This window comes from Syngnathoides biaculeatus, chromosome 15, assembly GCF_019802595.1.
Source record: "Syngnathoides biaculeatus isolate LvHL_M chromosome 15, ASM1980259v1, whole genome shotgun sequence".
Lineage (NCBI taxonomy): Eukaryota > Metazoa > Chordata > Actinopteri > Syngnathiformes > Syngnathidae > Syngnathoides > Syngnathoides biaculeatus.
The window spans coordinates 21,335,793-21,352,028 of record NC_084654.1 but is presented as its reverse complement, the minus strand read 5'-3'; the positions used below and the strand labels follow the sequence as shown (position 1 = coordinate 21,352,028).

General features: G+C 46.6%; 2 protein-coding genes across 10 annotated transcripts in view; both read left to right on the top strand.

Annotated features, from left to right (window-relative positions):
* Positions 1–5,507, top strand: part of smoc1 (SPARC related modular calcium binding 1) — a 43,327-nt gene extending 37,820 nt beyond the window's left edge. For 2 of the 8 annotated variants that reach the window (XM_061843782.1, XM_061843781.1), the window contains one exon: positions 1,941–5,504. In XM_061843782.1, the coding sequence (XP_061699766.1) occupies positions 1,941–2,046 (106 nt within the window). In that variant the 3' untranslated portion in view covers positions 2,047–5,504. Of the gene's footprint in view, positions 1–1,940 lie in introns of all 8 variants that reach the window. The other 6 variants (XM_061843779.1, XM_061843780.1, XM_061843786.1 and 3 more) reach the window with 5 other exon arrangements.
* A 5,354-nt stretch (positions 5,508–10,861) lies between these two features.
* LOC133513405 (solute carrier family 2, facilitated glucose transporter member 1) lies at positions 10,862–15,263 on the top strand. 2 transcript variants are annotated; one of them, XM_061844166.1, is made up of 11 exons: positions 10,862–11,225; positions 11,386–11,460; positions 12,112–12,210; positions 12,297–12,457; positions 12,685–12,925; positions 12,997–13,159; positions 13,288–13,472; positions 13,672–13,773; positions 13,858–13,959; positions 14,130–14,333; positions 14,416–15,263. In XM_061844166.1, the coding sequence occupies exons 2-11, from the start codon at positions 11,446–11,448 to the stop codon at positions 14,593–14,595; spliced, it is 1,452 nt and encodes a 483-aa protein (XP_061700150.1). In that variant the 5' UTR covers positions 10,862–11,225; positions 11,386–11,445; the 3' UTR covers positions 14,596–15,263. The 2 variants fall into 2 exon arrangements, with proteins under 2 accessions (XP_061700150.1, XP_061700149.1); XM_061844165.1 differs by having other exon boundaries at positions 11,187–11,460.
* Positions 15,264–16,236: the final 973 nt, after the last annotated feature.

The window sequence follows — 16,236 nt, the reverse complement described above, 5'->3', positions numbered from 1 at the left end:
TTGGCAAACAGAAACTGTACTTAACGTATCGAATGTCCGAAACGAGCGGCCGCCGTAAACACTCGGCCGTAATATTTCATTTCCGAGCGTGCGCCGATGCGCCGCACGCGCGGGATTTACGGCCCCGCCGGGGGGCACGTCGGACGCTAAATCCGGGAGCTACCCAGCGTGCACCTGCGTTAAAGATTATTATTTTTATAAATATCACGATGCGCGCTCACAAGCGCAAGTTCCCACATACCGACGTGCACAATTTCCATACCATGTAACGACGCACGCGTGCACGCAGCTGAACTATAATGTCGCCATCTGTAAGCAATCAAATATCTCATTTTTCTCCCAGGACTCCATATGTCATTTATTAAAAAAAAAAAAAAAAGCCTGGTTCCATCCATATTTAACGAGGAAAGCCACTGAGAAGGCCCGCTTGAATTTATTTTGTCGTGACTATTTTTAGGTTAAATAAGTCTTTAAACGCAAAAAATAAAATGGCTGCCATTTTAGGGTCTGATTTGCCTATTATGTGATATATATATATTTTTTTTTTGGGGGGGGGGGGGAATTCATCCCCCAAAACCAGGATCCCTTTAGCCATCCGAAATTTTGGGAGGCTTGTCTGTCATGAGTAGACCCACAAAAATTGTCATTGTGGTTTGTGGTCTGACTTGCCATAAAACAGTTTTGGGGGAAATGGAGTCCTCGGAGCCTGTATCCACCCCGCCCCTCTTAAAATTTGCTAGCGAGTCTATCGAGAGTGGACCCGAAGTCTCAAGAAGGTCTTTGTCTGAAAAGACTTGCCGGTTTGAAAATCAAGCCCCCTCGCCAATTCATTTAGCGATCGACACCTACAATATACATGTGAAGTCTTCATATAAACAAGTGGAGTATGTGCGCAGGAAGCTAGCAGTTAGCGGGCTAAAAGGCACATAGCTCCCAACTAGGGATGGGCATCATTCTTAAGTCAAAAATTATTACGTGGAATCTTATCGTGTCCTATACACCGTAATTTCCGGCCTACAAACCTCGATTTTTTTTTTTTTCACACGCTTTCAACCCGACGCTTTATACGGTGATGCGGCGCTAGCGTTAGCGCGCCTGGTTATAAGCCTCTCATACCTGTCAACTTTTCGGAGCGCCAACTTGTATAAACTACCAAAAAAATCCTCATAGAGAGCAAAAAAATCCTTATAACATATCGAAGCAAATTATATGTCAAAATAACGGAGGGAAAAAAAACAAATATTTTTATTGTAAATCTGCATAATGATAATATCTGAAGGTAATGTCTAATTATCAACGTCTATTTCACCAACTCTATATGCTGACCCTTCGGCTCGAAATTAGCAATAATGCTATCGGTGTTTCTAGAGCAAGCGATTTCCTGAATTCTGTGTGAATCCGTATGATTTGTGATATACGGTCGCATACGCAAGATTCACCACAAAATCCGTATGAACTGCGGTTAAACCGTACGAGTTGACCGGTATGGCCTCCGTACACAGTTTAACGTTAGCACCGCGCTAACGCTAGCACCGCTAACGTTAAACTCTTTCTGTGTACCGAGGCTTATAACAGGTGCGCTCTGTAGGCCGGTGTGACGGTCTGAGCCCCCCCCCCCGTGCTGAAAAGTCTCCTCGTGATGAATGCGCATGCGTTACTAACAGGGGAACTCCGGGTACGCAGCCGACGCTTACTGGAAAATCTCCCGGTCTCGTAGTTCCCCTTGTTCTACATAGAGGGAGCTAGCATAGGTTATAACCGAACCTTAAAACAAAAGTTGATTAAGAAAAGATATACACATAAATGTACGTTCGCTGTGTTTGTTTTTCTGAGACGTCCGTAGCGAAGCACGGATGGGGATGTCTCAGAATGGCCGGATGTTTACAAAATACACTCGTATACTCGTACTTGACCGTGTCTTTCTGTCCCGCCATTTGCAGTACGTCGTCCGGTCTGAGGGGAGAACGTTCCAGGAGCCGAGACGAGGGCCGGGGCCACAGAAAGAAGGCGTCGACGCGCCCGCTTGACGGTGACAAAAAAGAGTGACGCGTCGGAGAGAAAAATAACTTCCCGACTTATTTTCATTCAGACACACAAACACACCCTCAAAAAAAAAAACGAAGCAGCGCCAAAATATTTGCACTTTCTCCTCCCTGTCTTTTAATATGTTCATATTTTGGATTGTTTGTGGTTTTTACGTGGCTGCAAAGGTGTTTCCGCAAAAGAATTTGTATGTAAAGTCGTCATATAAACGAGTGGAGTACGTGCGCAGGAAGCTAGCAGTTAGCGGGCTAAAAGGCGCGTAGCTCCCAACTAGGGATGGGCATTACTCTGATCATGAAATATTACGTGGAATGGCGTCTTGAGTCCAAAATTATTACGTGGAATCTTCTCTTGAAGAATTTGCGGCTAAATCTAGTTTTCTGTCTTAAAACCACCGGCAGAACATAGACTCTTTTTTTTTTTTTTTTTTGGTTTAATAGATTGCGGCCGTCACAACATAGATGAACTTTTTTTGTCTAAGGAAGACATCAACCAGGGGCATCGAAACGTGTTCAGAACATTCTGGAAGTTTCTTTCATCCCATGAAAATACATTTTACAAAAAAAAAAAAAAAATTAGCTTTTGAGTTCTGTGGATTTTGTGGAATCTCGATGAAATGTCAGGTAGCGAAATCCGAGCAGGACGTCCGACCGTTCGTTTTCTCCACAGTTGATCAAAGCAGTGCCGTGGGCTGCCCATCCCTACGAGCAACGGTGAAGGAATGTTTGTTGTACATAAGAAACCCCCGGGCAAACCAATTAGAATCGAAACTGTGACTCCCGACTTTTGAGTTCATCGGCGCAGAATTTGAGCTGTGCGGATTCCCCTTGCACTGTAGATGGGGTAGCGAAACGGGCGGGAAGATTTCCGGTGGATTCTATCCGGGGAAATATTCCGTTTCAGAAACTTTCGATGGGAATCAATCGGGAATTGAGGCTAACTTCGTGGGAAAATATAAACGTTTTGTTTTGTCGTAAATTGACATCCGTGAAAAAGATGTGCCGCCTCGAGAAAGCCAAGACGTTATTCTGACTCAAAAAAACATTTTTTTTTTAATGCTTTGACTTGGAAACTTACCAATATGTGCAGAAAGTATGTAGAACAATTAATTAAAAGTGGCTTCCAGCTGTTGAACTCCCGGTTCAACTTGACTGTCACTTTTAACTAAACAGAATTACACGTCGTGTATTTAATCCGAGTTAGCTTTAGCTTATGAAAAAAGGCTGCTTAGCTTATTGCTAGCAAACAATGAAAACACCACCGGAATGCTAACTGTTAGCATGCAGAGTTGCGGTTTTGAATGCTCGACTAGTTGAACGCAAACAATGAAGACACATTTAGAAAGATAATATAACAATACTCACAGGCATCTATTCTTTATCCTCTGCGAAGACTGACTACTGTTCCAACATTTGACTCAGTCCGAAGAAGTCGTTTTTGTGTCTGCTTGAAATTTTTTTACCGAGCGGCACGTCACACAACTGGATAGAGCGTCTGCCTCACAGTTCTCGGGGGAACAAAAGCCGGTCCCGCCTGTGTGGAGTTTGCATTTTCTCGCCGTGCCTGCGTGGGTTATCTCCGGGCACTTCCCACATTCCCAAAAACATGCAACATTCATTGAGTACTCCAAATTGCCCTTAGGTGTGATTGCGAGTACAAATGGTTGCCTGTCTCGATTGGCTGGCAACCAGTTCAGGGTGTACCCCACCACCTGCCTTAAGATAGCTGGGATTGGGTCCAGCGCTCCCGCGACCCTCATGAGGATAAGCGGGTTGGATAATGTATGGATGGCTCGCAGTGACCAAGGCAGGCACACCACGAATTAGATGACAGCATTAAGTCAAGTTGAATACTTCACATTATTACTGATGTAGTACTCTTGTTTTTACACAGTCAAATATTAATAGCTATTTATTAAAAGTAGCAATGTTTTGAATGAAGGACGGAACGGATTTACGGCACGTCCGTGGATTTCAACGATAAAAGACGATTTGAGATACGAGTCTGGTGACGGACTGAATTGAACCGCTCCCAAAAAGAGGCAACCGGTCCGTTTGTTTCCCTTTTAATTCCCATGGAAAGTTTTGGAAAACGATTTTTGCAACCCGAGCTGTAAACAACCTTTGTAGAAGCTTTTTTGGCAGCGCGGCGGGACGAGTTAGCGCTGAGTAAGCGTTCGCTTCAACTTTTCATCGTGTTGGCCTGATGGTTTTAGAGATAAAAACGTTTTTGGTTTTTTACGCCCCCCAAAAATATTGACTCAATTCTATTTTGAGATGTCGACTTTTCCTCACACTGAAACTAATACGGGCAGCGTTGGCCTCACAGTTCTGAGGACCCGGGTTCGATCCCGGCCCCGCCTGTGGAGAGTTTGCATGTCCCCCCCTCCCCCCGTGCCTGCGTGGGTTTCCTCCGGTCACTCCGGTTTCCTCCCACATCCCAAAAACACGCAACGTTAATTGGACACTCTAAATTGCTCATAGGTGTGATTGTGAGTGCGGCTGTTTGTCTCTATGTGCCCTGCGATTGGCTGGCAACCAGTTCAGGGTGTGCCCAGCCTCCTGCCCGTTGACAGCTGGGATAGGCTCCAGCACTCCCCGCGACCCTCGTGAGGACAAGCGGGAAAGAAAATGGATGGATAAATTGCCCCTAGGTGTGATTGTGAGTGCGATTGGTTGCTTGTCTCCATGTGCCCTGCGATTGGTTGGCAACCAGTTTCACGGTGTGCCCAGCCTCCTGCCCGTTGACCGCTGGGATAGGCTCCAGCACTCCCCGCGACCCTCATGAGGATAAGCGGAAAAGAAAATGGATGGCTAAATTGCCCCTAGGTGCGATTGTGAATGCGATTGGTCATTTGTCTCCATGTGCCCTGCGATTGTTGACAGCTAACCCTCACACCCTTGTGAGGATAAGCGGCTAAGAAAATGGATGGGTGAACCGCGAGGGGCTCACGATGAATAGTCGCACGTAATGATTGATGTTGGAGTAAATATCGCCATCCAGTCGTTTTCACTTAGCGACGTTGTACGTACACATTCCCTTTAAAAAAAAAAAATTGATTGCAAAATTTATGTATGGCACTGTTTACCTTTCAATATGTTGTCAAAGAGTCAAAGCGAGTTTTGATTATGTATTATAAAATATCAAACATCCAACACACTGATTTCCATGAGAAAATTTGAAAAGAAGAAGAGATCGGATTCGTTCTGCCCAATTTAGCTTCGGATGACCACTTAGCTTCGTGGCTAGCATCGGGCTTAGGCGAGCGGCGGGCGAAGTCGAGTTAGCGCGCGCGACTCGTCCCTGACGCGCAAGCCGACGTTTGAGATCAATGTTTTTGTTTTTTGTTGAATAACTTTTTTTTTTTTTCTTTTGTGTACATTCAAATTCAACTTAAAATAAAAAAGTATGACCAAAAAAAGCAATTCTGTGAGTGTTTCGTTAAAAGCGGCACAAATGTTTCAACCTTGTGTACCCCGTGTGTCGTCGTTGTCCCCCCCCCCGCCCGCCGCCGCGAATCCGCTCAACAACTGTCGAGAAGATTTAGCGTTGCCAGGAAATAATAACGGTGGCCGACCACGAGCAGTAAATCGAATACTTTTGTTTACACGCCGCGGTCCATTAATATTGGCCGCCCCGCTCCGGTTAATCCCCCCGATTTTCGTACACAACGTTTTTAGGTTTTACGAACGGAAAGCCGTAAAATAAATATTTGAGTCTCCCGAGAAATATCGCAAGTCGACAGGTCGATTGTTGGGCTTTTCTTTGTAATCCGTCGTCTTCCGAATTGAGACTCTCCCCCTATAAAAGTGTGCACTGTTGTGTTTATGATTAAAGGACTCTTCATTTTTTTTATTTGAATTATTATTATTATTATTTGAAGCCATATAAACCCCCATTTTGAGGGTTTTCTCAAACGAAGAACATTTTGCTGGGATCTCTCCGTCCTCTGTGGATTGCGGCCATTTTGGATATTTATTAAAGATAAACGTGTCCTAGAAATGTTGTCCAATAGCTACCAAATTTGATAAGCGCAACAGAGCCTCGGTTCTCGACCACAATTCGTTCTCAAAGTGATTTGTCCGAAAACCGAATCAACCGCCGCGCAAGTTATGTTATTTATTTTTTTTTTTTTTCAGGGATTCGTTGGAATTGACGATGACAAACCGCGTCGTGGGTGGGTCAGCTAGTCTGGCCGCCCGCGTTCTGTTATTTCCGGGTTTTGTCCGGGGGCGTTCGAGTACCGATTTGCGAAAACAGAAGCAAAAAAAAAAAAAAAATCTCGATTTTTGTTCGAAAACCGGTTCGTTCGAGAACGGGGTGGAGTCAAATAATACATGCAGTAAAATTACCAAAGATTAACCCTCTCCAGACATCACGAGCTATTATTTACTCGTACTCCTCAGAAGTGCTTCACATCTGTGTTGCATAAACTTCTGGAACCTGTGAACTAATCTCCCAGTCCCCTGGGCCGTTAGACCACATTCCGCAATTTTGTCCCCCCTCCTACCCCCAAAAAAAGTGTCACTAAATGTTAAGAGTGCATCAGGTTTTTCGGCGATTCCTCTTCTCAAATCTTCCGAGTCGAATTTGAACGGGACAGATCGGGACTGTCCGGGGTTTCAAAAACCGAACGGGGTCGCGCGCCCGCGCTCAAGTGCTTCCAGATACCGTAAAGCGGTCTGAAGACGCGAGCAATCAGCGCTAATGGCGTGGGGTGATCCCCAAAGACGCAGGCTCAAAAGACGACTGTCGGTCTGAAGCCGAGATCCCTCAGGAGGGGCCGCTTGGTCAAGACCGGCAAGGCGGCTTAGACTTGGACTTTCTTTCTCGTTACATTGCACCACCAACAAAACTTGGCTGGGTCGTGCTAGTTTTATGTAAAGAATACATGAATGCTAATTGTCAGTTTTGGCATTAAGCTAGCTGACTGGAAGCCTAAGCTCTGTGATTATCTTTAATATAAAAGGCATAATTATATATGTATTATGATTAGCTTAACGGTAAACTTCGGGTTTTACCGTCTTTAAAACAAAACAATCAGCCGCCAAAGCTAATCTCACTTAGCAACGTAGCGACGTAAACGTAGGCGAGTCCATCGTGGGTTAAATCCGCAACGTAGACAATGCAAAACAGATTTTGGCTTTGTGTCTGCGTGCGGCGGGATTTAGATTAACGATGGAGACCCTGAATTTGTAGCTCTTCACGGTGGGATGCGGTGTTGAATCTCGCGTCGGGCCGGAGACGGATTCCCACGCACGGTGACTATACGGAGCCTGACCTTTTGCGTTTTCGCTTACTGCTGATGTCATTCTAGGGGAGGGGGGCGGGGGGGGGGGGCATGAATGTTGGGGTACCAGGTGCACTTTCTCGTTTGAAGCTGACACGCAATTAAAAGGTGCAGTTTCACAATCAACGCTAATAGCTTCCATGCGTGGAGCGGACAGGATTAGCCCCCCCCCCCCCCACCCCGAACCGCCCCACGAACCCCGACAAAGACACTCTGTTTTGGACGCGATGTACAGATGATACTTCAAAGGCGGGGATGTTGTCGGCGCGTGTTAGCAGGCGGCGGGGAGGATGGGGGGGGGGGGGGCTTGCGGAGGTTGAGCTAGCATCACCGACGAAATCGGAGCCGCGAGGCAGCTGCGCTACATCTGTCCCATCCGCCGACACGTGGCGCGTTCGACTCGCCGTGGGAAGTTTGAAAGCGTTTTGTAATGACGCAGATGCCGGGATGCACGCCGTGTGGATTTCGCGGGTGGCGCCTGGAATCGGGCCTCGCGACCCGATGTCAAGTCCATTTTATTTATCTTGCGCCAATTCACGACGGAGCGGACATATTGATAACGTGCAGGCCGGGAGCAAACGAGAACCGGTTTTATAACGGACCCCTGAGGGAACTAACTGTCTGAAAACGGGAGCCACTTGGTTTCCAGATCACACGGGAGACGGAAGAGAGTCCAGCGCGCTCTTTGAGTCCACCCAATCGTAGTCTTGTAAACAACATACCCTTTAAATCTCTGTACCTGATTTGGTTGTATCAATTACTTAAAAGGTTATCAGGATTCTTATTTGGAAAAACAAGATCATCGAAAGAATTGCAAAAAGGGTTTTCATCAACCTTTTCCTTGGGAGGGTGGACGGGTAACACTTGGGCCTCGCCGAATTCCTCGTACCTTTTATGCAGTTAGCGCTGCGACTCACAACAATAGCAGCAATATTAAATATAAATAATAATATAAATATTGAACAATTCGTACAAATTGAAGTTTACTGGCAAGCTAAAAACTAGCAGAATGCGTGTATTGAAAACACACCTTGCGCGCCATGAATATTAAATATTTTGAGCAGTTATTCCCCAATATTTTTTTTTTTTTTTTTGCACCGTCGCCCAAAGTCAGCTGGGATAGGCTCGTATCCGCATTGAAACACTTAAAACCGCATGACGCACCCTGAGGAGTAATCGGAAAAGTCCATCAACGCCAGTCCGGGGGTCAGGGTCAGTTAGAACCTGCCCTGAGGTCAAGGGTTCACCCGGGCCTGCGGGAGGTCGAAGTTCACGTTCCAGACGCGGCATCGGCTGGGCCAAGAGAACCTGCGGGTGGAGGCACAACTCAAGCCTTCGTAATGAGACGTTCGTTACACTTTCAAGTCAATTTTTGATCTGGACGATATGATCTGATCGAATACTTTAGCGAAGATGAACTCGCATGAGGCAAACGGCGCTCCACATGGCTCTGGTTAAGGGTTTCAAAGTTAGGGTGTCAAGTTTGGCATGGGGTTTCCAGATAATCAGGATTCTTAGAATGGGTAAAGTTTTTAAAGTCCAGGTACGCGTTGTTCGCTAATTAGCATTAGCCTCAAACGGCTCGAGCGCACTCGTTCTTGTGTCAGCGTTTTCACTTCCTAGAAAGACGCGAGCCGTAAATAATCTTCACGCGGTCGACATCATCGCATCCACACGGCAGAGCCAGACAGCCAATCACGTGTCCAAAAGGCCCCGGGATCACTTGGGTACGGTCCGACAAAGGGGCGGCAGAACAGGTAAACCGACGCCTGTCGGATCAGCCGCCGCACGAGAATCTTCCCGGGAGGCCCGCGGGTGTTATTCTATCACGACGGCCACGAATTTAGCGGCAGTGTGCGACTTCACGAGCCGACGAACCGGTCCGGTAGGTTCGAGTGCGCGTGCGTGGTTCCAGGGGTCGACTGCTCAGCCAAGAATACACTTGCACTTGAATCGCGCTGCGGGAGGATGGCACGGGTCGGAGCCGCTCAATAAAAGAATATTTACATAATGTAACAGACTCTTTTTTTTTTTTTTTTTACCCATCGTGATTAACTCGGACGAGCCTTACTCAGCAAAGCTGGTGAGTATCTGCGTTATTTATTTATATCTAATTGTAGTAGTTGGGGGGTTTCAAGTTCGGAGTTTCCAGATGGGGTGCTAGGGACTGAAGTTCTTGTGTGTTTTGAGAGTAGGCCAGGTTTTCAGGGCAGGGTTCCAGTTTCAAGACTGGGTTCGGGTTTTAAGACAGGGACAGGGTTTCAAGGTCATGGTTCAAGACAGGTTTGGGGTATATTGTGATTGCCTCGACCAAGCTGTACTCGAGCGAGTATCCACTATCTGGTCGAGAGAGTGTTATTTTTATTTTGTATAATACAATTTAATAATGATATTTTTACCTCGTTTCCGGAGGTACTCTGGTTGTAGTTTCATGGATTTTTGGTTAATTAGTTGGCACAACTAGGTTATGGCAGCCCACTTGCATTTGGCGCTTGGGTCAGATTCGGGTTTCAAGATTGGGTTAGGGGTTCGAAATCGGGTTTTTGAATAAACTTTCAGTTCTGGGTTAGGGCTTCAAATTAAGGGTTTAAGAAAAAAAATGTTTAAAACTAGAGTTTAAAAGGCGATCAAGGCTTTGACTTATTTAAAAACTGATTTTTAAGACTGGGTTGGGGTTCCAAGTTAGGCTTTTCAAACCTGGTTTAGGGTTTAGAGCATTGGTTGGGGTTTTGAGCCTGTGTTCAGAGTTTCAAGCGCGCTTCAAGTTTCAAGTCAGAGTTTAGGTTTCAAGACTGGTAAGGAGTTTTGAGGGTGGGTTTTATATTAAGGTTACAATTCAGGGTCAAGGTTTTAAACTAGATGTATGTGTTCAAATTACAGTTTCAAGACTGGGTTAGGGTTTCAAATTGGGGTTTTAGACCCGGGCGAGTGTTCTAAAGTAGTGTTTCAAACGAGAGTTGAAGTTTCCAATCAGGGTTTTAGGACTGGATAGGGTTTCAGGACTGGGTTTTGTTTCCAGTTCAAGTTTGAGGGCATAGTTTGGTTTATATTAAGGTTACAATTCAGGGTCAACGTTTTAAACTAGAGTTATGTGTTCAAATTACAGTTTCAAGACTGGGTTAGGGTTTCAAATTGGGGTTTTAGACCCGGGAGAGGGTTCCAAAGCAGGATTTTAAACCAGAGTTGAAGTTTCCAATCAGGGTTTTAGGCCTGGGATAGGGTTTCAGGACTGGGCTTTGTGTCCAGTTAAAGTTTGAGGGCTTAGATTGGGTTTTATATTAAGGTTACAATTCAGGGTCAAGGTTTTAAACTAGAGTTATGTGTTCAAATTACAGTTTCAAGACTGGGTTAGGGTTTCAAATTGGGGTTTTAGACCCGGGAGAGGGTTCCAAAGCAGGTTTCCAATCAGGGTTTTAGGCCTGGGATAGGGTTTCAGGACTGGGTTTTGTGTCCAGTTAAAGTTTGAGGGCTTAGATTGGGTTTCAACTCACGATTAAGACTTCATATGACGGTTTCGTGTCACGGTTGAGGTTTAAGAACGCGAGGCAAAGATGTAGACGGCAATGAGGCAAGACAGGAGTCCAGCAGAATGATAATTAATTCCCCGAAAAAGGCAAACAAACTATAAAGTAACGAAGAAACAACTGAACCCAAAACTTGAGTGGCGGCAAGGAAGTGAGACAGACATACAACGACATTGAAACCAACGAACACGACATCAACAATGGCCCGATAAGCACTGAGAGAAACCAGGGAACTAAAGACACAGACTGACGAGACAACGAGGAACACCTGGACAAGACGAGGGAACCGATTGACCGACACGAGGTTGGGGGGGGGTCAACACCAACAGCTGGACAAAATGAGCACACGGGAAAACATGAAGCAAAAGGTACACCGTGACATTTCTAGCGTTAAGGTTCCAAAATAGGAAGCCAAGGTTCCAAACCAGGACTAGGGTTGGCCGCTATGGTCCGCTCGCACCGGGACCCAAGCAACTTTTGTTTACCGTTTGAATGGCAACCGTCACCTTGTACTTGTTTGTTCCCCAGCGTTCAATAGATGCATTGCGAGCGTCAGGAGGGAGTCGAACGCCCATCCGAAGCTGACAAATGGCCATACAGGAGGTTGGTTTTCGCTCCTTCACCCTCTAAACACGCGACCGGCGCGACACTGACACTTGCTTGACGTAAATACGTATGAACATGTTACCACTGTGTGAAAATACTTGAGTGAACCTTTAACCCCCGAGACTGTCAATACTGCAGTTTCGCGTCATCTGTGTGCATACCAGGGGGGGCCCCCCTTTCAGACCCCAAGACCGGCTCCGATCTCTAATTTCAAACCCTAATCCTCATTTGAAAGACAAACTCCGGTTTGATACGATGACTTTTGCCTGAAATCCCAACTCAGGCTTGACACCCTAATTTCAACTGGTATTCAGTACCTGGTTTGAACCCCTGACCTTTGCTTCAAACCTTCATTTTAGACCTTCGCTGTTCTTTGAAACCAGAACAGGTTTGAAAGCTAAACTTGAACCCCTAAACTCTGCTTGAAACCCTGATTTCAAATCTGAATTCTGATTGGAAACCATAAACCTGGCTTGAAACTCCTCTTTGGAACCTCAACCTCAGCCCAACACTCTAAATTACGACTAACCATCCCTTCAAAGTCCCGTTTTTAAAACTCCAAATTTGAAAATGATTAACCTTACAACTCGAATTTGAAACTGCTAAAGATGGCAACCGCTGTTGCTTGCTGACTTTTGTCCCTTCTAGTGCCACCTGACGGCCTTGCTCCTGACCTCTGTGTTGGCGGCAATTCTGGGCTCCCTGCAGGTGGGCTACCACACCGGGAATGTCAACGCCCCTGCTAAGGTGAGCCGGATCTACCCAGTGGAGAAAATCTTTTCCAGGAGGAAAAAAAAAAAAAAAAAAAAAAACTACAGAAGCTCTGCTTTCAGATCATCGAGGAGTTCTTCAACCAGACCTGGAGGGACAGGTATAATGAAACGATCTCGGAGCAGAGCCTCACCCTGCTCTGGTCCCTCTCAGTTAGCATCAAGGACTTTGGCGCGTTACTGGGCTGTCTGGGTGTCAAATTTGTAGCAGACTCTTTTGGACGGTAAGGATGAAGCATTAAGGTCTTGTGTTTCTGGCCCGTGTGAAATGCAGAACTGTATGTTGTCGGATTCCATGAATTTCCCAAGAATTCCGGCACTAGGTGTGTGAAGTTTAATACCTTACAATAACCAAAACTACATTGTGTGCCAGCACTAGTCAAACGTGGTTCACTGTTAATTATTAATATTGTTTTTGACTTTGTTGACTCCGTGCTATCCCCCCCGTTAGGCGCAACTCAATCCTGATCGTCAACTGCCTGTCGGTGCTGGGGGCGGGCCTGATGGTGGTGTCCAAAGTCAGCGAGTCGTTTGAAACTCTGATCCTGGGCCGGCTGCTCTTCGGTCTCTTCTGCGGTCTGGTGATGAGCCTCAATCCGCTTTACATCCAGGAGGTGTCGCCCACCGTACTGAGGGGTGCCTTCGCCACCCTCAACCAGGTGGCCTTTGCCTCGGGAATCCTGCTGGGGATGGTGAGGATGAGAACACACCGCCGCTGGAGAGAACAGACTGAGGGCTGGATGCTTTACTGGGGTCATTACAGGTGTCCGGACTGGAGACCATGCTGGGCACAGAGAAACTTTGGTCCATGATGCTGTCCCTGTCCCTGATCCCGGCACTGGCGCAGTACCTTATCCTGCCTTTCTGCCCCGAGAGCCCTCGATACCTGCTTATTAATAAAGGGCAGGAGGCCAAGGCTGACACCGGTGGGATATCACTAACTTCTAGCCTTAGTCGTAATTTGAAACCCCCAAACCTTGCTGCACTAATTTGAATTCCCAAACCTGTCTTCAAAGCCCTCATTTGAAGCCCCGAACCCCCATCTATGTTGCAGCCTTGCTCCGACTGCGAGGAAGTCCGGGTCGGGTGTTGGCTGAGCTACAGGAGATGAAAGGGGAGGCGGCCCACACTCAGGCGGCCGTCGGCGTCTTGGAGTTTTTCCGGAAGCGAAGCTACAGGCAGCCAATCATCATCGTCCTCTGCGTCAACCTGGCCAGCCAGCTGTCGGGATTCAACGCGGTAACCAAATTAAACTTGGTTCCAACCTGGTCTTGAAACCACACTTCAAATTCCCAACTTGTTTTACATTCTGGTTTTTAAATCCTGATTTGAAGTACTAACCCAGACTTGAAACCATAATGCTAGTCATCGATCCAAACCTGGTTTGACTTGGAAACCAAGCCGAACTTCAAACCCTAACCCCGTCTCGTCCTTTCAGATCATCAATTACTCCACCACAATGTTCCAGGCTAAGTTCGAAGAGGCCAAATACCTGACTTTGGGCGTGGGCACCGTCAACGTGGTCTTCACTCTGGTGGCCGTGAGTCCCCGTTGCCACGTTGTCGCGGCGGCTACAAACGCATCAGAGTCTGAGTCTGTTCCTTTCCTCTTGTGCCGTCTTCAGTTCTTCCTGGTGGAGAAGGCCGGGAGGAGGCGACTGCTCCTGATCGGCTTCGCCTTCATCGCCCTGTGCAACTTCTTAATGACCGTCGTAGATTTGGTGGTGGTAAGATTGCGGGGGTTACTGAAACTGTTCTCTTCTGAGCCCTGCGGTTGGACAGCCAAGTGGTGCTGTCTTCATTTCCCTCAAGGAAATGCGCAATCCAGTCCAGTGCACCAGGAAAAACTCCAAATAAGTTAAGTTGTGAAGCACCTAAGAAGTTCTTTTGCGTGCAGCCCTTGGTGCCAGAGCTGGCAAGCCTGCAGGTGCTGCTGGTGTTCTCCCTGATCTCGGCGTACGAGTTCGGGCCGGGTCCCATCTCCTGGTTCATCGCGGGCGAGCTCTTCGACCAGCCCGGCAGGTCCATCGCCATGGCTTTCGCCAGCATGCTTAACTGGGGAGGGAAGTTCCTCCTGGCGCTGCTCTTTCCCCCCACACTGGTGAGTGTCCAGTCGAAATCCTCAGGGACCAGTTTCTTGTCCTATTGGCCGCTTTCCCCTCTTTTTTTTTTTTACGACGCAGAAAGTCATCGGGGGCTACTCTTACCTCCTTTTCATGGTCATGGCTCTGATGGGCTTCACCTTCGCCTGGTTTCGAGTTCCCGAGACCAAGGGTCGCACGTTCGACGAGATCGCGGAGTCGTTCCGGGGGGCGGAGAACCTCCCGTTGCACAATAAGAAGGGATTCAACACCTTCCCTTGAACGGACCTTTTGTTGTCCGGCTCTGTCGGGTCAGTAAAGAGGACCCCGGGTGTTCTTGCCGACCATTCAAGACTCACCCCGTTCCACTGGATGTACAAGAAACCGGGAGGTGCACCGAGGAACTCCGTACCCAAAGATTCAAAAACTGTTAAACGGCACTTTCATTCCCTTGAGCTTCATAGTGTTGACACAGCCCCACCTAGTGGAAGAGTTTTAAAGCAACATGGGAGGTTCATGTGGTAGTTTTGAAATCAAAAAATACAATCGTGACAATCGCGGAGTAGATGCGAAGTAACTTCACGAACGGGAAGAACATCGATGTACGTACATGAGATAATGTCTATGGACAAAATTTCATACTAAATTTAGAACTAGGAATCATTCAGAACGCGGACTGTAAACTGCACAGGACAGAGGCAACGTTTCTATATTATCTATGTATTGGAAAATAGAGTACAAGACAAATACAAGTGACGGATTGAAGCAACACAGCAAAGAGATGTGAAGCGGTCAGACGATTGGACAAAAAATTTAGTTTTAAACACTTTATTCTAGGACAAAGCGGGGCAAAAAACTGTACTTTTGAATGCTTTACTACAGAAAAATGAAAAGTGTACATTCTTGAAATGATTCAATGATTGCACATAAAAGTAAGTTTAAAAACGGTTTCTTTATAAAACAGTTCTTCCACGATTAAACAACTGAATTGTACTTGTGAGGTGATTTTTCGCAAGCCACCCCACGGCAGCCGGTGTCCCCCGCTGCTCTGGACCAGGAGGGGGCGCCAAAGACCTGGGAAAGTTAGGGTGCATTTTGGGTAATGTTTTGTTTCGATACCTCTCCTGTTAATTCAAGCTGTCACTAAATGGCCATGATAGCAACAGCGCTGATATTCGCCCTGCTGGAGATTGAAGGTAACAATCAAGATGGCGGCTGGCTTCGGTACGTACTTTCGGATTATGATTATGATTCTGATCCAGCAGATTTGAAAAAAATATCACGTGGCATTGTTTAATATCCTTTTTTTCCTCCTCTTTCCTGTGGCAGCAGGATCGGTCGCCGTAATGGTGCACCAAAAAAAAACGCCTATCATCGTAAAGATGGCGCCAAAGAGCAAGTCCGGGTTGCCGTTTCCGTAGCTGGAGGATGGCTTCGAAAAATAAGATGGAGGTGCAATTCCGGGGTTTTGAGCGAGCAATTAAGTTAGCGGGGGTGTCGAACTCAATTTTTGTCGTGGGCCACATTTTAGCATAAAATCTTTAATCGCATCAAATTTTTGAATTAGTTTTGCAATCAGAAATCAAGGATAATAGATTATTCTACTATTGTTTGTATTTGATAACACAAAAATGCTTGCTTATTGTGTTCATTTATGATATTACTTTGAAAATTTATGCAAGGATCATAAAAGTTGACACATGATTTGCTATCGCGGGCCACATAAAATCACATGGCGGGCCAGATCTGGCTCCCGGGCCATCAGTTTGACACCTGTGCCTGTATGTACGCTGATATCCATCCATCCATTTTCTTCGCCGCAGATCCTCACGAGGGTGGCGGGGAGTGCTTGAGCCTATCCAAGCTGTCAACAGGGCAGGAGGGCGGGGTACACCCTGAACTGATTGCCAGCCAATCACAGGG

Coding starts and splice junctions, on each gene's coding strand:
- LOC133513405 (XM_061844166.1), top strand. Junction 13,160..13,287: donor GGAGGCCAAGGCTGACACCG/GTGGGATATCAC, acceptor TCTATGTTGCAG/CCTTGCTCCGACTGCGAGGA. Junction 13,774..13,857: donor TGGTCTTCACTCTGGTGGCC/GTGAGTCCCCGT, acceptor TGCCGTCTTCAG/TTCTTCCTGGTGGAGAAGGC.